The sequence below is a fragment of the Aquarana catesbeiana genome, linkage group LG11 (genome assembly GCF_042186555.1).
Source record: "Aquarana catesbeiana isolate 2022-GZ linkage group LG11, ASM4218655v1, whole genome shotgun sequence".
NCBI lineage: Eukaryota > Metazoa > Chordata > Amphibia > Anura > Ranidae > Aquarana > Aquarana catesbeiana.
Genome location: NC_133334.1, coordinates 102,491,784 through 102,515,297, shown reverse-complemented (window position 1 = coordinate 102,515,297; position 23,514 = coordinate 102,491,784). Strand labels below are relative to the sequence as shown.

General features: G+C 39.8%; 1 protein-coding gene across 1 annotated transcript in view; it reads left to right on the top strand.

The window, feature by feature from the left end:
* Positions 1-23,514, top strand: part of LOC141112208 (uncharacterized) — a 148,853-nt gene that overhangs the window by 116,713 nt on the left and 8,626 nt on the right. Inside the window, exons 37-46 of the mRNA XM_073604803.1 lie at positions 3,871-4,069; positions 6,761-6,936; positions 8,603-8,672; positions 8,774-8,886; positions 10,932-10,963; positions 15,608-15,785; positions 17,812-17,916; positions 19,256-19,296; positions 21,980-22,099; positions 22,222-22,317. Coding sequence (XP_073460904.1) covers positions 3,871-4,069; positions 6,761-6,936; positions 8,603-8,672; positions 8,774-8,886; positions 10,932-10,963; positions 15,608-15,785; positions 17,812-17,916; positions 19,256-19,296; positions 21,980-22,099; positions 22,222-22,317 — 1,130 coding nt within the window. The remainder of the gene's footprint in view (positions 1-3,870; positions 4,070-6,760; positions 6,937-8,602; positions 8,673-8,773; positions 8,887-10,931; positions 10,964-15,607; positions 15,786-17,811; positions 17,917-19,255; positions 19,297-21,979; positions 22,100-22,221; positions 22,318-23,514) is intronic.

Below are 23,514 nucleotides of genomic sequence, written 5' to 3'. Positions count from 1 at the left end.
GATCTACAGTATATTTGCAAAATAGATGAGAAGAAGCATTCCATTTAAATCCTAACTATAGCTATACCCACTCCAGTATAAACCTATTCTTACTACCCTGTAAAGCAGAGAAGTCTATACTTACCTATTCTGAAGGTGCTTTGGTCCAATCATATGATCTCCCCCAGGAAGGCTTCAGTGAAGAGAGACCCCTGACGATGGCTGCAGAGCCTGGGTGATGATGTCACCCAAAGGCTTACTATGGGGCATCTGTTGTGAGCTGTCCCTCCTCGGCACTGAAGTCACTCCTGCAAGCTGATCATGTGACTGGACTGGAGTGTCCTCAACATAGGTAAGTATAACCATCTTTCCTTCACTGGGTTGTTAGAATAGGCGTAGAATGGGGGTGAGGGCAGGTTTAGGTAAAGTTAGGATTTGACTAGAATGCTACTTTAAACCTTTTATTTTCAGTGGGAGATGCAAATTTCTTACTTTCCCTGAGAATCATTTACTAAAGGCAGTTTTAAACCCAAACCTATTTCTGAAAGAGGCTAGGATAAGCCAAACAGTGTGTGATTGTGTTTCACAATTTAAGACAAAAATTATTAAAATTTCAACATATTTCCCATGTAGAGGTCATCATTAGCAGAGTGTATACAAGTTTAACATGTTCCTAACTGCGTTTTAGATATGTCTTTATTTTGAAGTCATATACAATAGTATGTTTAAAGCAGGGGTCTCCAAACTTTCTAAACAAAGGGCCAGTTTACGGTCCTTCAAACTTTAGCGGGAGCCGGACTGTGGTCAGTGGGAAGAAAATGTCCTGGCGTCAGTGGAGTAAACAATGCTCCATGATTGGAATTAGGGGGAGTAATAGTGTCCCATCATTGGTGTCAATGGGAGAAATAGTGTCCCGTTATTTGGTGCCAAAGGTAAGAATAGTGTGCCATCATTGGTGTCAATGGGAGAAATAGTGCCCCATCATTGGTGTCAAAAGTAAGAATAGTGTCCTATCATTGGTAGCTATGGGAGGAATAGTGCCCCATCAATTGTGTCAATGGGATAATTAGTGGCCCATCATTGGTTTCAATGGGAGGAATAGTGCCCAATTATTGGTGTCAATGGGAGGAATAGTGCCCCTCAATAGAAGGAAAAGTGTCCCATCATTGGTATCAGTGGGAGGAATAGTACCTCATTATTGGTGTCAGTGGAAGGATTAGTGCCCCATCATTGGTGTCAGTGGGAGGATTAGTGCCCCATCATTAGTGTCAGTTGGAGAAATAGTACCTCATCATTGAAGTCAATGGGAGGATTAGTTCCCCATCATTGGTGTCAGTGGGAGAAATAGCGCCCCATTGTTGTCACTGACAGGAACTATGTCAGCAACAGTGGGGGGAATAGTGACGTAAGGGCTGAATAAAAGCAAGCAAGGGGCCGCATCCGGCCCTCAGCCGCAGTTTGGAGACCACTGGTTTAAATTAACATGCTAGAAAACAAATAATGACAAAGCATGTAATGAAGGTGTCTCAAAGTGGCGGCCCTCCAGCTGTTGCCAAACTTCAGGTCCCATGAGGCATTGCAAGGATGACAGTAACAATCATGACTCCCACAGGCAGAGGCATGATGGGACTTGTAGTTCGGCAACAGCTGGAGGGCCACCAGTTTCAGACCCCTAATGTAATGTGATAGTGTAGGGGTTGCAAAGGGGTTCACAAGCGTCTCTTCTAGTAGATCTTTGTTTAGATTAGGCACATTATTTGATTGCTATGGAGAAGCAGCATTTTAATCCTATATGAAAAAAATGCGCCGCGCCTAGGGGTGTAACTGAATAACTGTAAATCTAAGTACAAATCATAGATAATAAAGAGTGCAAATCAAATAGAGCCAAATAGAGCATTTTAATCCTAGTACTGGAAGTGTGTTAGGGCTACAGAATACATCCCCCATTCCTCATTATTTATTTTATTATTATTTTTATTATATTATTTTAGTTTAATATTTTAAAACTATTCATATTTAAAAGAGAAGTATGGTCAAAGCTCTTTTGGCCATACTTCTCATGTGGGTCACAAGAGTGCACTTACTTGAGCATTCCCATGATCCAGAATCAGCCGACAGCAGGCTGAATTTTGCTGTTGGTTGATGTCACAGAGCCGCGCCAGAGTCTGGAGGGATACTGTTGTGATCCAAACCGATTCCTGGCCACAGCTGGCTCAGTCTCTCAGCGTGCTGTCTCCTCCACAGCCTGTCACTCCAGTGAGCACTGGAGGGGCAGAGCACAGAGCGGTGATTGACAGTCACCACTCTGTGCTCAGACAGTCACCACTCTGTGCTCAGACAGTCACCACTCTGTGCCAAGACAGTCACCACTATGTGCTCAGAGTGGACCTTAAAACTCAGCAACCAGCAGTTACATGATCGCTCAGTTCATGGGCTTAGAGCCAAAGGAGGACAGCTGTAACATCGAACATACAGTATACATTTTGTGAAACCTCATAAATCTGGTTGGTTGATATTCTGATTCCATTTGTTGTGATGATGACTATCCCTTGCTGAGACCACTATGCCTGGCCTGTATATAGCAGAAACAATCACTGTAGACAATCTTCGTCAGATAGCTCAACTCACCAGACACTTGAAATCTACAAATGTCTTTATTGCATCCAGAGCGCTGAGACAAAACAATAAGATGCGAGATGCGGTAGACTTGATATAGAAGTTTAAGACGGTCAAAATGAGTATTGGCTTTCCTAGCTCCAGTGTGTGTCTTGAAAGGAAGTATGAAAAGGCTCACACAAAAGGAAAATTAAATTACATCACAATAAGGGGAAGGAAAATACAGAAAATTAGTAATACCAACAATGGTAACTAGGTGGCAGGATAATCAAAAATTATTGACTAGAAACAACACAGGCTGTATACACAAATGGCATCACATTTTCCATGTACTGCTGAAGGCAGTACAGTTGATATCATTCTGTGTATAATTTGAGACTGGAAAAAGAAGGTATGTGAATTGTATTCTGATTGTGACTTTTTGATTTTCCCATATATAGCATAAAGCTAAAGGTTTCACACCAGAAAAAAGTACAAGTAAGGTCCCATGCACACTGGACCTTTTTAAAGCTGCGCCTAGAGGTGTCTGTCTTGTTTTTCTCTGCTTCTAAACACCCCTGCATGTTAGCCTATGGGGTTGATTTACTATAGTGCAGTTTCACTCTGCAAGCGCAGTTGCTCCAGAGCTTAGTACTGTAAATGAGCAAAAGCTCAGCTGACTTCCATCATCCAATCATGTGCAAGCAAAAATGCATTTTTTTTCCCGTGCACGTGATTGGGTACTTTTTGCAAAGTGAAGCTTTACTAAGCAGTGGAGCAACTGCACTTTGCAGAGTGCACAGTCTTTTTGCCTTTAGTAAATCAACGGCTATGTGTCCATGCACATTAGAATTAGAGGAGTTTAGAGGCAGCGGCAGTTACAGATAGAAGAAAAAACCCACTGCCAGTGCATCCAGGAGCAGTTTTGCCAGAAAAAAAATGCTTCATATGTGTAAATGCATGTAAACGTGTGTTAACACTAAACAGGTTTAGCGATTGAGTGTTAATTTCAATGGGCATAATAAATTATTATTCTGGCCAAGGAAATTAATTAACGCCTGAGCACTTGACACGCCTAAATGCGTTACACTCATTTACAAGCATCAAGTGTTTTTTTCTGCCAAAACACCACTGCCAGGAGGAAAGGCATCCAGGATAGATCGCAAAAACGCTCAGTGTGCGTGAGGCCTCAATAGTAGAGTTTCATACTGGTTTGGGTTAACAAAGTGCAAAAGACAGAACTACTTACTACAGAAATACTTGTGATCTGCATCTGACTGTATTTTTCTTACTTAGGTACTTGCACCAACAATCAAACAGATGACTGTCTGACAAAAAGCGGTGAAATTATATCAAACTGCGAAGTTATGGCAGATACTTGGGTTGTAGAAGATCCAAGAAAACCTACATGTGGCAGTCTGAAGCCCACAATTCCACCCAAAGTCACAGAGGCTCCTTGCAAACCATCTCCACTGTGCGAACTCATCTTGGGAACGTAAGCATCTTGGGACCTGATCCAACCTATAAACTGTCTAATGCAATAAGAGGCTTTCAGCATTGGGCTATTAAACGACAAGGGCAGGGCTTCACTATGACGGAGGACATAGCACTGGGTCAGAGCTGAAGTCAAAAAGATAATTTGTGTTTAGTGTGCACCGGGGATCAAAATGCTCCTTACTTACACAGAAATTAATTAGCAAAAGTATAAGCAGGCACCATTTTTATGTATGCTGTTAGCTTGAACACTTTTGTGACCTGGTAGGTTCAGTTTGAGCACTTGTGATTTATTTGCATTAATGTTAAACTCTCACATTTTGCCGGTTTCATGAATTCAACTTGGCAAACAAACAAAAAGAATACAGGCAGTGTTCTTAAAGAATCCATAGATTAGACATTCCCTGCTTTGTGCCTCAGGATATAAGGAAGGGTTCTGAAGGCCTTAAAGAAACCCAGCACATCACCATTTATTTCAACAAGAATCTTCCCATAGGAATATATGTATATTTAATGTATTGCATGTTATTTACCTGACAGAGCCTCCCTCGTGCAGACATCCAAAAGCCCCGAGACAGCTGCTTGCTGCAGCCATCTTGTGATCAAAACACAAGAACAAATGGGTGCGCTGGATTCAGATTTTCTAAGGGCTCATTCACACCAGCAGCTGCATTCCAGCGAAGTAACTGGTGTGCGGTTCTGACAAAATTAGAGCAGTTATGATCCTTTTTTCCCCCCATAACAAACTTTTTGGAAATGTCACACAAACATCTCATAAAGTTCAATTGCCAGCCGCGTGGTGCGAGCCAGTGGAGTGTCTTGTAGTGCGTTGCACTGAAAAAAGTACTGCATGCACACCACCACAACACAGTGGCGTGAACCGGCACATAGAGAGAACAAGCCATTTTGCCTTGTCATGCAGTGGGACTGCGCTGGAATAGCACCCAACACAGTCCCACCACATATGGTGTGAATGTATCTTAGGGGTCACTGAAATTTTAACTGGGACCACTTGATCTGGTTCAGGAGCACCCCACAAAAAGAGGATCACTCTCAGGAAAAATGGAAAGGACCCAATCTTAAATGTGATGTCAACAGCCTCGGCAGATTCAGAGCTGACACTCTATAGCAGTCTTTCTCAACCTTTTTTAACATGGGGGAACCCTTAAAATACCATTCTGGTCTCAGGGAACCCCTGCTAATAATTCATATATCTACAGTGCACAGTAAATTAGTGTGATGGCTACTAGGAAGTATGCTCCTCCCTTTTGTGGTAATTGGGACGCCGCCCTTACAGATAGCTAAAAACATCATTGTTTTCAGTGGATACTCAACTCATCTAGAAGGCAGAAGTTGCTTGTTGCTGAAGGATCCCCTGGAAACCTCAGGAGGAACACTATGGCTCCACAGAACCATGGTTGAGAAAGTCTACTCTATTGTATTCCCCTGAGCTCCTCCCCCAGCAACTACATAATAGGTAAAGACAAGGAGGAGCAGAGGACCTGGGCCAGCAGAGAGAGTAATGAGACACTCCCAAAATAGGAGAGGGCTATGATGTGCAGGGAGGAAGGAGGCTGTGCTAAAGAATTAACTAATCAATTTTTCAAGCAAAGTCAAAGGCACATTGCACAGGAATAAGAAATATTTTTAAAAAGGAAAAACTCCACAAGTAACAATTTAAAATATTGCTGTTATTGACAGGGTAAAAAAAATATACATATATAATGGTTTGAAGTCAATTTTGTTTTATTTTTTTAAGTTTATGCAAATTTATGCATTTTTAACAAATGCAATTGTTATTTTATAAATGCACATTTAATACATTTTGTGCATTTGACACAGGATTTCTGGAACAATATGGATTTTCTTTAGAGAGAGCACAGCAAAGGTTGCTTCAAGTTGAACTCCAGGAATTCAGCCACTCTCTAAAGGTGTGCAGGCATACTGGGGGTTAAGTCTGAAGAGGTGCATGCCACCTCCTGGACTTATCGATTTTTTTACATCTGACAATTTTATGTTGGCTCCAAGAGTACACACTCTCTGGGCACTAAGAGGGGAGGCTCTGTCTTCTCCACACAGCATCCCTGCTTTCCCCTCCCCTCTGCTGCCCATTCACACAAGGCTTTTTATTGTATGAATGGGTTCACCAAACACAAAGTGCTCTGTGATTTGGCAGGAGGGGGCACAGCAGTTGCATTTGACTATGCAGCTTCAGGAGCTGAGACCCAAAGGTCCAGCATTGCGATAGCTTTACTCCGCGTGTTCCATAAAGTTGTAAATAAAAGAGATAAGTCTACAAAGTGACATGCACCTCATTGTACTCAACTCATAGTAAGTCTGCATATATTACAAAGTAGCTGAATTCATGGAGTTCCGCTTTAAGCTGTCACCTTTTAGATACTGTCTCTGATTTAGAAAATTGGATAGAATTGACTAAAAATTGACTAAAAACGTGGGATACTGACTTTCTTTTATTTAGTTAGTAAAGACTTTATTTTACTAACCAAGCCAGCATCAGTACAGTATAGTAGTATGCAAACAGAATAATTAATGTTATTTTCTATGAAACAAAAGAAAAATAGCACCATTTTTTATTAAAAAAAAAAATAACTTTTTTATTATCAAGCATTTGTTTAAATGTTTTCTCATAAACCAGCATAATTCTTTAAACCTTCTGTTTTTTTTTCTAAAGGACATTCCAGCAATGCCACAAGGCTCTGCCTCCAGAACATTTCTACCAGGCTTGTAATTTTGACAGTTGCCATGTACCCAACTCCAACATAGAATGTAGCAGCTTGCAGCAATACGCTCAGCTCTGTGCAGATTCAGGAGTCTGCATTCAGTGGAGAGATAAAGCTTCAGAATGTCGTAAGTTATCATATTTAGTTATCTGTTCTATGACACCACACAGCTTATTATGTGATTTGTACTTATAACCAGGGATTGGGCAAATTTCCCTGGGTTCTGTTTTTAAACAGTTTTGAGAAGTTTTCGCAAACTCTGTGAACTTTGTGTTGAAAGTTATTGAAGTCTATTGGGATAAACCTTGATATTTAATTTTGACCCTTTGAAGGGTTAATACCCAGGGGTGGCTCCAAATAATTTTTTGGGGTGTGTGTTGAGTATAAGTGGGGAAGCCAAATCCCTGCCCCTGAATCCTGTGTTATAATAAATTCAGACATAAAATAAGAGGGGTGGGGGGGGGGGTAGAAAGAGAGAGTAGAGAGATAGGGATGGTGGGAGGTAGAGAGAGAAAAAGAGCAGGGGAGGGACAGATGGGGGTCCCCCACATGAACACAAGCTAGGGCTGGGAGCAGGAATCTGAAGATGATCCCACACACAACCTCTGATGCCATGACCTCTGGGGAGGGGACTAGCGGTCCAACTAGTCAAAGAAAAAAGAACTGTATACCAGTCAGTCACAGCTAGTATGTGATCAGTGGGTGGAAGACAAGGAACAGGACACCCAAAACATTTGACACTGTGCATGCAATTCGCGTCATCATTTTGACATGGGTAACCTGAGTCTTCTCCTGGCCTGACTTAGTCAAATGTGGCAGCGAGTAAAGGGGGGAGGGGGTTATTTCAAGTGTGAGTTAATGTACATTATTAGCTGAGGACCTGGGGCCTGATCACAGGAATAGGCTGCACTGCAATGTGAATGTAATGGTGGTTTGCTATATAGGCAGGGGACAAAAGTGTTATGGGGTGCTTAAATAAATTGTGGGGGTGTTATAGAACACTCAAGCACTCCCATATAACCACCACTTTTAATAGGCAAGCTATTGTCATACAACATGCATGGGGAGCCAAATTATTGGCTCTTATGATTTAGCTGACTGGGGCAAATGCTACGCACTGATTTGTAGGTTGTTTCCTGTTTCTGACTGCAAACATGCAAAGTTTTCAGCCAAATGTTTGTGAAATCCCCATGATTTAATGCAAATCCATGGCAGCAGCAGACCCAAACCTTAGCCACACTTATAACCGGGTACAGTATATAAACTAGGTAAAAGCGTAATAAAGCTGAATTAAATTTAAATATAGCCCCCAAATCACTTGCCATAATATGCAAGAAAGTACAGTGATTTTCATGAAAAACTACCTGCTAGCAATTTTTGTTACTGTACATTTAACTTTTTTTTCTACCCTAAACTGTATTATTCCAATTATCTGTTTATAGTGCAATTATTTTCCTACGAGTAGCACTGTTCTGGAGCCCACAATCTGTAGTCATTCCTGCCTTTACCTACCTTTTTCTCTGACACAAAAACATAAGAGGAAACATACTGTAAATAGAAAGTGGCGCCTTTCTTGCTACTTGTGTGCATAAATGTTGGATGCATTGTAGAAGTTCATTGCCTCTCTCATTCATACATTTTTTTTTCCTTACACATCTCAACCCATCAATCTGAAAAGTTTCCTTTGGCACCTAAGATGAGAAAGGTGCCACTTTTCATCTACAACCATGAACGTTGTATTATTTCTTAAATTCTTTACAATATATTTAGAAAAAAACATTTATTTCTTCCAGCTATTACTTGCCCTTCACACAAAGTCTACAATGCATGTGGAGCAGCTGTACCACAAACATGCCAATCTACGTAAGTGTATAGTACTAGTATTTTATAGGAAGAAGGTCTTATTTTGGATATTTTTTAAATATTTTGCAAAAAAACATGATGCAAAATTGCTTATCTTTTAGTCCGGAAGAGATTGAAGAAATGAAGGATGATAAACGTATGGTTGAAGGGTGCTTCTGTCCATTCGGTACCAAGCCTTTCAGTCCTGCTGTGGATGTCTGTGTATCTACCTGTGGTAAGATATCTGCACTTTTCTACCTTTTAAACTTCTTTAACCACTGTGAGATCCTGTAATATGGAATTCCATGCAAACAATAAGGCATTTAGATGAACACTTATTTAGCCAGCATTTTTATCTGTGACTTCAGCATTACAAACTGAATTGGAGTAGAAATGCACACCTTAGCATATGGCTTATGGAGGCATGGGTCATTTTTTGGCAAAGTTGGAGGAAGTTTATTCCATATTGTATTTGTATAAAAAAACTCTTTTATTAGCTGGAGAAAGTCCAGCCTGGTATAACATGTAGACTGACAGCCTGCTTACTTTTTTAAGAGGTTTATGTTTATTACGTTTTCAGTTAAACAGGCATCTTTCTTAGTTAAAACAAGTGTATATGCCTTTAATTAAAGCGGAAGTAAAGCCATCTATTTTCCAGTTTCCAAAAAGTTTCATTTCACGTGCCCTAAATGTAACACTCCCATTAGTTGTGCTGTCAACCAAACTGTCAAACCATCCAATGGCTGGTGTCATAGCTGATCACATGTGCAGCATCATGACAGTTGTGGATTAAACAGAGGCAAAGATGGCAGCTTCCTAGGCTGAAAACGATAGGGGGGTTTACTTTAAGACAAGGGCCAAGAAGAGTCCCGGTCTCAAGATACTGAGGGGCACTAAGGTTTTCTGTAAATTCATTGCCCAGAAAATAGAGGTTTGTTGCTGCCCCCTGGTAATAGGTAAAAAGGTCATCATATTGCTAATAAAGTGTGAAAACAAAAAAATAATATCACAGAACACGCAAACTCTTAAAAGTTTAGCTCCCTCAATCCTCTAGTCCTTTCTAGCTTAAAGTAACACTGGCACCCCAGAAAATATTTTACTAAGTTCAGACTAAGTCCAGTTTTAGGGTAAGATCTTTTTGAGGCACACCGAACACATACATATTGCTCTATGCCTAGGCTTTGACCAGCAAACAACAAGGAAGCAGTGGGCCACTGGTAGCAGAAAGGAGCCCAATGTTGTTAAGGTTTTTTCAGGGGTGTTAGTGTACATTTTGGCTAGCAGGGAAAAGAGGGTGGGAGAGGTCAAGTAAGCTGAACAGCCATAGAAGGTTTATTATTATATAAATATACATTCTACATAAAAGCTTCACAGAATAGGTGACTCTCGTAGAGTATTAATATAGTAACTGAAGCAAAGGATTTTTGGGGAGTCTCAAGCTCCAAGCTCTGATTGGTGTTTCATATATTGTTATAGGAAATATTGTCAACATTGTACCAGTCTTGCTTTTTCTCCTCCTCCCCCTGCCAACAAAAACACATTGTTCTTGTGCATTTTCCTGACCATCAGAAGTCTTGAAGACTCTTTTGGGATGACATTAGTAAAGTAGAGTGCCTGCATGTTCACAGATCTCTAGCTATATGGATACCAAACAAAGTATAATACAAATCGTTCTCTAGCTTAGTCCACAGAGGCAGCTTTGAGGTTTCAGAATAGCCATCTCAGTGTTAGATTCCTGCACAGTTCTACATAGTATATCCTCTTCTCCAGTCCTGGATCAGTTCTTTAACCCAAAAGACAGAGATAGAACAGAAGAGGAACGCACAAACATACTTCAACCACTCAAAGACTTATTCAGAGAATTTGGTTCTAACATGCATGGTCGGTATGCTCAAGCATGCAGGTTTATGTCTATGGTGAAAGGAAGGGGAAGTGCCAAGATGCTTAGGGGGAAATATTAGTATATGATCAGAATCATACAAAAAAGTATGTTGTTTACAAAAGAAAAATCAGAATCAATTAAAGTTCATAAAACATAAGGGTTTTTATCTGGACTTGGTTGTCCTATAGCTAGATTTCCGATGTATTCAGTTTGTGTTCTTGCACATCCTGTTAATTAATATATTTTATATAAATTACTTTATAAACTGTAGGTTATAGTAATGTCCACAAAGTGATATGGTATGCTGTATACTGTACGATAGCACAGTAAACGTATGAATAGTTGTCTGTAATTGATATTGAAGCTTAATGCTTCACTGACAATCTTGTTTGTTTCAGGATGCGTTGGACCAGACAATCTGCCAAGACAGGTATGATTTTTATTTATACTTGCAATTTTACAAAAAATATTTATGATTCCACAGATTCTCATGCTGATAGTCTAACAGACATTTCAGTTATTGCCGGTTCACACTGGGACGACTTGTCAGGTGACTTAGCCGCCTGACAAGTCGCGTCCCATTCTGTACAATGGAACCGTTCTAATAGGAGCGACGCAAGTCTCAAGTAGTAGGAAAAAGGTTCCTGTACTACTTGAGGTGACTTGCATTGACTTCTATATAGAAGTTGTTTTGCAAGTCGCCGCTGCTGTTGTGTGCAGGTCGCCTGAGGCAGTCGCGCTGCAAGTCGTGCTGCCTCAGTGTGAACCGGCTCTTATGCTGAAAGGTTGACCAAGGTCGACTATAATTACCTAATTATATAGTCAGGTTGACAAAAGACATATGTCTATCAAGTTCAACAAAATGAAAAACATAAATTAAAAACCTGCACCCTCAGACTCCGAAATGAACCATCAGATGATCCAAAGGCAGATAAAAAAAGAACTAGATTAGAGAATCTACATACCTATAATTTAATGAGAGCTTCAAACAAACATGCAAGAGTCCAAGGTAATTTAGTGATAAAATTGATTCAAAGCAAAATAAAGCCAATGCGTTTCAGGTCTAAACACACTCCTCCTTCATCAGGACTTAAGACTTTTGACTGCGTGTAAATGGACTAAGCAAAGCAGATGCTTAATAAATCTGCTTTGTGGTTTACTGCTTGGAACAGTTGCACAAGGGCAGGCTGTGCTAGTATAAGTGAATGTAAAAAAGAAGCTCCCCTGAAACACTTTGATTTTATTCTGCTAAGAATCAATTTTTTTATTAAATTACCTTGGAATCTTGGAGATTTGTTTGGCACCCTCATTGGATTATATCTGTCACAGATGAGGTCTGGATAGCATCTATGATCTGGGGAGAGGGAAGAGGGCAGTAAAACAGGTGGTGAGCTAAGCCAGAACATTAGCCCAGGGTTCAAGCAGAGAATAATGGGGGATGCTGTATTACTGGAGACTGGGACAGCGGAAGCTTTTATGGCCAAAACCATGGAATACATTTGGTCTGAGAAAGTCATTAGTCCAGATGAGGAAGATAAGGACTCAGTGGAGGAATATAGCTAGGAGAGCAGTACAGTCCACAAGTGTACTTATCCAGTCTGGTCAGAAATGGAGTTTGGGGACAAGTCTGCAGACACTGATCGGTCAGCTAAAGTGCCAGAGAGTTCATCTCAGCTGACAGGAGCCCCACAATGTAAGAGCAAGACCCTGGTTAGGCTAGCGGGGGAGGGGGGGTAAAAATTCCAGTTAGAAAATGACTATAGTAGTAAGGACCAGTAATCTGGCTCCAGGCCGGGTTGCCCCACCGGAGTAAAAAAGATACCTGACAGCGGTAAGATAGCAACACTCCCTGTAGGGGATGTACAGCAAAGGTGAGTATGCAAATTGGATAAAGAAATAAAGTGATGAAAAATCATACAATAATGTTATAATAATAAAAAAGTTTTTTTAAAAGAAAAAAATATTAATACAGCCCCTTCACCATATGTAATAGTATTGGTAGGCAGACCTACCCTGATTACACATACATTACATGTGAGTGAGACCATACATGATGCCCTGCACAGTACAACTTCTCACTCACTTGCACCCACCTCAGTGGTATATAATATTACACCTGTGAAAAGATATAAGTGATGGTGGCCTCTAGGTAACCGAAATTAACAGTAAGCATATAAGTTACCATATATGAGTCAATGAGCAAAAATCGTTTAAACCTTGAGTTAATTTTAACTCTTAATCTATTTTGTAAATTAATTATTTATAACAGTACATGATTAGTAGGCAGTCCATATTTGTGAAGAATTCTTCAACGTAGTGAAAAGTAAAAAATCAACTCAAAAACGTGACTTGAGTGCATTCAACGTCCTGGTGACTTGGTGACTTGGTGCTCCCCCTCAAGGATCCCCACTCACCAGATCCATTCACCCCAAAGGAGTAATTCGCATACAGATGTGGCCTCTACGATCTCCCTGCCAGCGTAATGGATGGGTTTCCCGGGGTGGTCCTCCACATACACAGGAGAATGGAGCTTTGTTACTCATATGGAAAGAAGGAATGGTGGACTCCCATGTAGTAGTTAAAAATTATATTTATTCCAACATAAAGTTCTTCAAATAAAAAACTTCAAAGAAAAATACTACCGACCAGCGCAGCTGGCTGTAGTACTACAGCAGCAAACAGTATATTTGGATATACACACATCAAGGGCAGAGGTAAATGGGCTTGATGTGACTACCGCAAACCGCTCAAGTGGGTAAATATAGCCAAACAGCCCGTACCGCAAGGTGGAAGTAAACCGAGCGTTTGCGCTCCACCTGCGTTCCACCGGCCTGGTTTCGGAAATGACATAGCGTGCGTGGCGCCACGCACGCTACGTCATTTCCGCAAACCAGGCCGGTTTAACGCAGGTGGAGCGCAAATGCTCGGTTTACTTCCACCTTGCCGTCAAGTCACGTCAAGTCACGTTTTTGAGGTGATTTTTTACTTTTCACTATGTTGAAGAATTCTTCACAAATATGGACTGCCTACTAATCATGTACTGTTATAAATAATTAATTTACAAAATAGATTAAGAGTTAAAATTAACTCAAGGTTTAAACGATTTTTGCTCATTGACACGTATATGGTAACTTATATGCTTACTGTTAATTTCGGTTACCTAGAGGCCACCATCACTTATATCTTTTCACAGGTGTAATATTATATACCACTGAGGTGGGTGCAAGTGAGTGAGAAGTTGTACTGTGCAGGGCATCATGTATGGTCTCACTCACATGTAATGTATGTGTAATCAGGGTAGGTCTGCCTACCAATACTATTACATATGGTGAAGGGGCTGTATTAATATTTTTTTCTTTTAAAAAAACTTTTTTATTATTATATTATTATTGTATGATTTTTCATCACTTTATTTGCATACTCACCTTTGCTGTACATCCCCTATAGGGAGTGTTGCTATCTTACCGCTGTCAGGTATCTTTTTTACTCCGGTGGGGCAACCCGGCCTGGAGCCAGATTACTGGTCCTTACTACTATAGTCATTTTCTTTCTTCCACCCGCCTAAATAAGCCTTAGGGAGCGCCATTACCCCATCTATATACATATTCATTTTTGAAGCACCTCCGGGATGTTTCCTTAGGGGGGCCGCATACCTTTGTCCTAAGCGCAGTCATTATACTTTATTTTAAAAATTCCAGTTAGGTTACTATCTGCAAGTTTTACCTGTGCTTGCTTGGGTTTCCTTCCACACTCCAAAGATGTGCTAGTAGGTTATTTGCTTAAATTGACCACATTTTGCCAGTGTGTATGTGAGATAGGGACTTTCAATTACAAGCTCTTTGATGGCAGATTAATTAAAAAGTAAAGTGCTGTGTAATTGAAGGTTAATTATAAACGCCTCAAATAAATAAATGAGTGGTGATCCTACCAGCCTTGGCTACTTCTTCTCAAGGGAGAATAAATTAATTTAATTTTACTTTATAACTAAGGTCCTCAATGTTTTTTATTGATTGAACTCACTGAGGTCAGCTGTGTAAAGCCTTCACATTCCTTGTGACAATTCCCGGAGGCAGAGATCAAAATATCTGTAGAAATAAGCACAGTTTGAAAGTATTTTCTAATATATGGTAAATAACATTGCCTTTTCTACTGCTACAGTTGGAGGCTGCAGTGTGCAGTAAAAAATAACAAGTCACAAAGTGCAAAAGTAAAGCATATTCCAACTTGATCTCATATAACATAATTAAAATCTCCTGTTCTCTTAGATTTTTGACCTAGACACATATTTGAGTGTGCCTAATAGTAGATAAACCATTGAATACAAGTTTTCATACAAGCATTTTAAAACAAATCTGAATACCACACTGTTTAGTAGAATTCCAGCAGGGTGGAATGGCAATATTTTATTAGACCATGGACTGTTTGTGTTAGTCTGTTTAAAGGAGATGTAGGGCCAAAGCTCTTTTAACCCTCTTTCTCCTGTGGGTTATAGGAGTGCACTTAGTTCTGCACTCCTGTGACTCAGATTCAGCTGACAGCGGGCTAAGGTCCACTGTCGGATGACGTCACTCAGCTGCTCTAGACTCTGGAGGGGTCCTGAGTTTAATGTCAGTATCTGCCCAGATTCCCAACCGGCAGCTGGCTCAGGCTCTCAATGAACTACTGAGAGCCTAAGCCAGCCGTTCCTTTCCCCTCCACAGCCCAGCGCTCCAGTGAGCTCTGGATGGGACCAGAGAGCCAGTGACTTCAGCTCACAGAAGACCCAGAACTGAGCAATCGGTGGTATTTGATCGCTCAGTTCTGAATTCACCTGATGCTGCATCCACCTAGGTGAGTATGTATGTTTGTTATTTTGAAATCCTGCACTTCTCTTTTAATAAAAGCTGAAGGAAAAAATGAGAGTGGAATGTTTTCATTTTTAATACTCTAAACAAATGACAACTAGAATCTGCTTGTTGCCATGGGCATTGTATCAGCCTTTCCCTACTACCAGTTTTTTTTTTTTATTAATAAATTAGCAATTATGTGACCTATGGTTGAACATTCTTATAATTTTTGTTATTCTTCACTACAGTATGGAGAGGTGTTCCAGTTTGACTGCCAGGACTGTGTCTGTAGAGAAGGTGGCAGTGGCATCATTTGCCAAGAACATAAGTGTCCCATGCTGAAGACTATCAAGTGTGAGCTAGAAGGTTTCTACCCCATAACTCAGAACAACCCTGATGATGTTTGCTGTCAGGAGACTTTTTGCAGTAAGTTCTGCTTATATTTTATTTTCTGCCTTTCTTCCAAGAAAAGTATAGCCTTTTAATGGTATTGCCCCACACTACATATCTTTAAGGTTCACCCAACTAAGATCAATCAATCTCGTATCCCCAGTCTCATTAGTGAGGCATATCTGCTGCAGTTTGAAATTTCCCAGAGATTTTCAGCTGTATGCAATAATCATCAGTCAATATTTATGGGTACCTAAAGGATATGTTTAGACAGTTGTGGCCATCTCTTCACAGTTACTGTGTATTACATATTAGCTGTGACAGCAAAAAAAAAAGAATTAACCTCTTCCTTTTAGTTTGAATCATAGACAAGGAAACAATCGTTGTCCAGGCAGCCTTCACAACTGGGATTGTTCCAAAGCCTATTCTCACTAAAAGGCTGTATTAAATGGACACAGTGCAGTAACCTTGTAGAAAGGAGCTGGGGTCACTCAAGTGTGTATTTAGACTAAATGTTACAAAATATTAGACCATGGATCACAGACGCGCATCTATTATGATATATATATAATATATATATATATATATATATATATATATATATATATATATATATATATATATATATATATATATATATATATATATATATATATATAAAATTATTTCAAATCCTTAGGGCTAGTGTTGACATGCTCAGAACTGCTTCTCTCTCTCTATACAAGTATATGGAAATGCAAACGCAGTTTGAGTCAATTGCAAGTCAGAAGGAGGTCAACTACAGGTAAATGCACCTGTCAATGAATTCTGATCAATCTCAGAATTGTCTCAAACTGATACAAAATGCATGCTGCATTTGCCCAACGAAGCCTGTTAACGCAGGCCATTAGAAAGTTAAAGTGGTTGTAATCTTAAGACACGAAAAATGAACAAAACACATCCCACTATAGTGTGTACTAGTCTAAATACAACGCACGGAGTCTGATTTCTCCCTGATCTCTCTGCTATCTGCATCAGTCACTGAAAAGACTCTAAGCTGACACAACAGTCTGGAGATAGATGGATATCCCCCTCCAGAACTCGACAGGTGACTCACAGCCCAGCTCTCTATGCTTTTTCTATGAGCCTGTTAGAGGGGGTGAGTCCCTTTCCTCCACTCAGCTATCACATTACACTACAGCTCCTTGCTCTAGCTCTGTAGTGTGTAACGTTAGATCCCCACCCCCTGCTTTCCAGAGCTCAGATATACTGTGTAAGATGTATGTTTTAGAAGGCTGTAGAGGAGAGATCACTGCAGATTAACAGGTACAACTTGTGCACGAGGATTTGTATCATCTCTGCGTATCTCCTGAGTCTAGTCACTTCATTAGGTAGATGTAATGGTTTACAACCATTAAATGCAAATAATTTTTAGGTTTATAAATATGTTTAATATATGTATCATAAAAAATCTAACATACAACATGGTAATCACATACTTTTGTTGATTAGGAGCTTCCCTATTTGAAAACGATTCCCTAACTTTTATCAGCCATTTAAAGCTCATTACATCCTAAAAAAAAACAGTTCTCATTCCCTATGGACTCAAACGTACTTGGCCAAACTCAGTGACATGTCCTGATTTTCTCTAAAATTTGACAAAGCTACAACTCGCAATTTCGCACATCAATATTTGTTACCAAAAAACATCAATACGTTAAGGTCCTGAACCTGGAAAATCTTTTAAATCAGGTCATTTTCATTAAGAGTTCTTCATTAAAGATTTTTTTCAAACATTTCCAACAAAAGAATAACAATGCCCAAAAGGCTCATATGAAAAGACACATAAACAGGGTTTCTTCAAAACATAGTAAAGAAAAGTAGGAAAAGCTTTACAAACCTGGAAATCTGAATAATAATGAATAATCTATCAAGTGAAATGGTCCCTGCTACTTCACATTAGTTCCCCTATGAATATGATTCCCAGTGTTTGATGAAATTAGGCCATAAATGTCCTCTAGTAATATTTACTGAGATCACAATTTATTTGACTGACCCTAACTATTGGATATTTGTGTTGCAGAGTGTGACCCCAGTAAATGCTCAAATAAATCTCCCAACTGTCAACTTGGATATGAAGCTATCGGTGGAATTCCAGAAGGACACTGTTGCCCCATATATCAATGCTGTAAGTTGAAAATTGATATTTTATGTCATTTTTGTTGCTTGCAGGGGGTAAAATATTCACATATGCATCTATGCCATCCATATAAAGGGCATCTTTTGATTACATTATTCATATTATTGCCACATCAATTTCCTTTTAAGCTCCAGACATTAAAATGTACTGTATAAATTTTTTTTGACGTTTTACAGTAGTCGCAAGAAAAGGAGGTGGTAGAAAAGTTTTAACAGAGACCTCTGTTCCATTGACAACGTCTGAGTGAGGATTTTCATCTTACTTTGGAGATGCTTTAGTAACATATTTCATGTCACATCCTCCTGAATATGGTTATAACATGTAATATATTACTAGGGGTGAACCTTTAGGAAAAAAGGTACATTTATAAAGCACAGCAATGTGCTTTACAAATCTGCTCTCCATTACAAATTGATCCTCTCTTTTAAAGAAATTGTAAAGATAAATAAAAAAAAAAAAAAATAATAACAAACATGTCTATACTTACTTTCTCTGTGTGATGGAATTGCACAGAGCGGACGCCAGTGCTCCTGGCCCATCTTCTCTGTCCAGTGCCCCCATGGGAATCGGCTTCTTGTTCGCTCCTGAGCCTCACTGCTGCATTTATTGACACAGGCAGCGAGACTCTGCCCCCCCCCCCCCCCGATCCCTAGTCACTGGCTTTGATTGACAGCAGTGGGTGTCAATGGCTCCCGGTGCCCCAGCAAAGCCAGCGAGACCCAGAAGTAAGGGGAGAGAAGAACTGCAGACACTCGAATGAGGGCTCGGGTAAGTAAAAGGGGGGTTGAGGGGGGATGCTGATGCCTAAACATTTTTTAACTTAGAAATACATTAAGGTAAAAATTGTTTAGGCTTTAGAACCACTTTAAAGCACTGCTGAAATAGAAAATATATTAAAATGTATGTAAAGGCATTTCTTTTGAAGTTATAGAATGATTGGGGAAGGTGTAAATCCTTTTCTCAAATTTTTATTGCTTTTTCTGTCCCTGCTGGTAGATTATTAGCTCTGTTTTTCCTGGTGATCTCTGTCATTGTGACACACAGTCAGAGGAAATCCAAAAATTCGGAGTTGTCGTCAAAGTAATAGATGAGGGAAAATAAGTGAGGACACCAGTTTCTGTAACAAAGTTCCATTCTCTTTGGGGAAGTTTCCTTTCATTTTCTTTAGCATCTCCAGGACAGGAAGCAAAGAGAAATCTCCTCATTTTCGATAAGGGCTTTAACCCTTCCTTATCTAAAACTAAGAAAAAAAAAGTTTTCTCTTCACATACACATTAAATACAGCATGTTGTGAATGTATAAAAATAACTGCTGTGCTCTTTTGCAGCCCGGAAGAAAGTCTGTGTACATGGAAGTGCAGAATACTTGGTAAGCTTTTTAAAAATATTAAACAACCTGGTGACAAATAAAGGCTAAGTTCACCTTTGGTACATGTTATATTTTACACCAATGTTTAGGGTGTAACATGTTCCAGCTTGTGCCCCGCTCACCCACCTCACCCCTTTCACTGTTACAGCGGATGGGGAAATCTCTCCCTATACCTGCTGTCATATTTTTAAAATGGCGTGGCTGCGTGGGGCTCTACTCGTACACCTGAATTATTCATTCACAGGGATCTGTGAATGAAGGAACTACAAGTGCCGTCCTCACTGCTGCAGACAGCTTGTAGTTCTCAATGAACTGTGAGGGCACTGATGAGCATCATTCCTAGTTCATCTGAACTTTCTCCAGCTTTCTAACAGAAAACCTATAAAGAAGTACGGATAAGAAACCTGGAGTAGGTGTCTGCAGGAGCTACGCAGGTTCCTGTAGGAAAAAATAATAAATGCACATTTTTCATTTTGTACTACAAATGTGCATTTATTATTTTTACCTAAAAGGTAAACTTAGCCTTTAACTCATTTGTATGCTGCTGGACACCTGTGCTTACTTTAAAGCGGAGGTCTGCCGAAAAAAAAATATTAAAAGCCAGCAGCTACAAATACTGCAGCTGCTGACTTTTAATATATGGACACTTACCTGTCCAGGGAGCCCGCAATGTCAGCAGCCGAAACCGATCTGTCCGTCGGCTCTCGGCTGCTGCCGCCGCCATCCTCGGTAAGGGAATAAGGAAGTGAAGCCGTGCGGCTTCACTTCCTGGCTCCCCACTGCGCATGCACGTACCTGCTGTGTTCTGGGACCTGTGTGTCTCCCAGAATACAGCGGGGGAGGACAGTGTAGGCGCCGGAAGTGGTGTAGGTCACCGCAAGCGCCGCGGTGATCTATGCCAGGAAGTGGGAACAAATACCTGTATTAGACAGGTATCTGCTCCCTCCTCCCCCCTGAAAGGTGCCAAATGTGACACCGGAGGGGGGGAGGAATCCAAAAAGTTGAAGTTCCATTTTTGGGTGGAACGCCACTTTAATATTCAATTATGTGTATAGGTATTAGTGTAATGTTATATGTGAACAAATGCTAAGTAAAATACTGCCACACAAAGCATTTAAAACAACTACTGGTACACATTTACCATCTGCATATAGCTTTCTTATGCATTACTTCAAAGGGATTCAGTTTTCAAAGGTAATCAGTTTTCAATTAAGCCTCCTTATTTACCTAGATAACCAATGCTTCTGGACCATACTGTATGTATGGAGCAGCATTGTCACCCTGGAGCATGACTACAGAAGACCTCTTCCTCTCCATAACAGAAGAAGCTGGAAATCATGCAGCAGAGACAGAGAGCACAGGAACTTATCAGCTCAAAATAATTTTGTTAGAATTTTTGCACTTAAACACCTAAATCATGGGTGCTCAACCTCCAGCTGTTGCGGAACTACAAGTCCCATGAGGCATTGCATGGTAGAAGTCGTATATTTTGCCTATTGTAGGGCTTTGAGTTGAAGGATAGCAAAAACGATTGCTGCGGTGAATGTCAACAAACTCATTGGTACAAGTTTCATGAGGCATTGCAAGGCTAACAGGTACAAGCATGACTCCCAAAGACAAAGGCATGGTGAGACTTGTAGTTTTGCAAGATCTGGAGAGCCCCAGGTTGAACACCCATGACCTCATTTAAAATGCGAATTTTGAATGGTTCCTAACTAAAAAATTAAAGGATCTGGGCAAAAAACCTGTTAGCCAAACAGCAGCTGCATCACTGAATAGCATGGATGGAGGAATCACTTAGATTTGTTTCACCCAGCCCACAGGCTGAACAAAAAAATTTGTATATGTAGATAGCATAACATTGAAATTCATTGTTACGGTATACACAATTTTAGCACAACTTAAAGTGTTACTAAACCCAGTAACATGAAAATAGTTCATCCACATCCCCCACAGTGCCCACAGCTTATAAATCTTCTTTTTACAATAAAATACTGGCACTATATACCTTTTTGGATGATCTGTATACCACGGTTACATGATAAACTGCACAGTTTCTTCAGTGCTGAGAATTCAGGAAGGAGGAGATTTCCACTGTAGCCTGTATACGCCCACATGTGTGATGTCAATACCATGTGACCTGACTAGCTCTGAGAACAAGTAAATGTTCTCTCCAGCATAAAAGACACAACTGAGCATGTGCAGGTCGACTACCCTGCCTGTGTTAGCTGGGCTTCCCCAGATAGACAATGCAGGGAGGGAAGTATCTATGCATACAGGATAAAACAGCCTTTTTTACACAATGCAGAGGATTAAACCCTTAAATTCCACAGTGAGTATAACAAGCATGCTTTGCTGCATATACAGACTGATTTTACTGTTGTGGGTTTAGTAACACGTTAATCAAGAATGCAGCATAATGAATTGGCATCCATTGTAGAATCTAGTACGTCACTATGGGGGGGGGGGACGGGGGGGGGGTTAATGAATTACCTGGAGGAAAAGCTTAAAGTGAGTATCACCATTTTGGTGATATCCACCAATAGCCTGTATAACAAGGAGAAGGTAGGGGAGAGTTTGGAGTTTTACACATTCTAAAAAGAGTTTCACTTTACTACATACACTTATACTTTACATTACCTATATACTGTACTTGTATTGATATGGTATTCTCTCTCTACAGCCTGGCGCTCCAGTGCTCTCTGACAAGTGCCAGACCTGCGTGTGCGCAGACAATGCCACTACAGCTCCAGGAGTTGAGATACGATGCACACATGTGGCTTGCAGTAAATCATGCCCACTGGTAAGTAGAGTATATTAACATTTACACAATATAACATGCCCTGGACTGTCTTGTGTGAGTTATGATTTTTATAAACATGTCTGTATGAAATATTAACAAATCATATGTTTTGCTTATTCTAGGGCTTTGAGTTGAAGGAGAGCAAAACCGATTGCTGCGGTGAATGTCAACAAACTCATTGCGTCATCAATGACGTTAATGATTTGATTCTGTTGAAGGTATATAACTCTTAATATTGTCTAATTTTATCTTCCAATACATACATAGAACAGTTCAACTAAATCTTTCTTGTTTAGCTGGCAAAGTCCATTTCAAAATCATTTCTTCTAAGAACATCTTAACTTTGTTACAATAGTTTCGTCTATGACTTGCACAATACTTGTGAGGGAGAATGCCAGTGTATTTCCTATATTACGTCACTTAAACTGACTTTTTTTTTTTTTAGAACGCTAGAATGACAAAAAATTATTTTATCAGAAAAGTGCTGGATAAGAAGTTCTGAAATTGTTTTTCTACTGTAGTGCTTATCACCGCCAGCAATCTTAACAAATTGCTTAGAAAATTCTATTTGGTTACCCCTTGTAGTAACACATAAACCTCAAAACTTTTAAAATAGATGAATGCAAAAAAATCCCCCCAAAAAACATTGCTTAAATATTTAGACCAGTGAATTCATACATAAATTGCAAGTGCTTAAAATAAGTGACTATATACTGTATATCAACAAATGTCCATAATAAATGACAAAAAAATCTTCAGAAAAGTGCAAGCATGCTGAATAAGAAGTGCTTAAATAGTTTTTCTACTGTAGTGCTTATCACTGCCAACAATCCACTCCATGTGAATTGTACCCCAGCCCCAATAGGTCTAAATTCACCAGATAATGTTGATCTCCTTTAGCTTATGGCAAAAAAGGTCTGTGGAGGCTTTTCCACAGCTCCACTGTTCGTGGCTACTTGTCTCCTCTTTATACTGCTGCTCTCACACAGAACCCTGGTAACGGTAACAACCCTCATGCATGGAAAGGGTCAAAACAAAAAGGATTTCATAGCGCAGAATGTCTTTATTTTTATCTTTAAAAAAAAAAACACTTAAAACCACTCACACTGACCCAGGGATCAAATGAGTATTTATTTCCTATGATCACAATCTCCATCTAGTGGTCATAATGTGGTATTTTCCTAGTTCATGCTATTCTTATGAATGATAAACACCCAGCAATGAAAGCAAATATCGATTTTGCAGACATTTGCAGAACAATTGTACATGTAATTTTACAGGATGTATAGCCCTTGTGTTTTTTTTTTTAAATGTACCCCATTGTGTTATGAGAAATAATTTTCAGGTGTGATAGGCTCCTGAGAGTGTTTCAAATACTGTATATACAGTACTTGTTACTTATAGCTTTTTAGGTT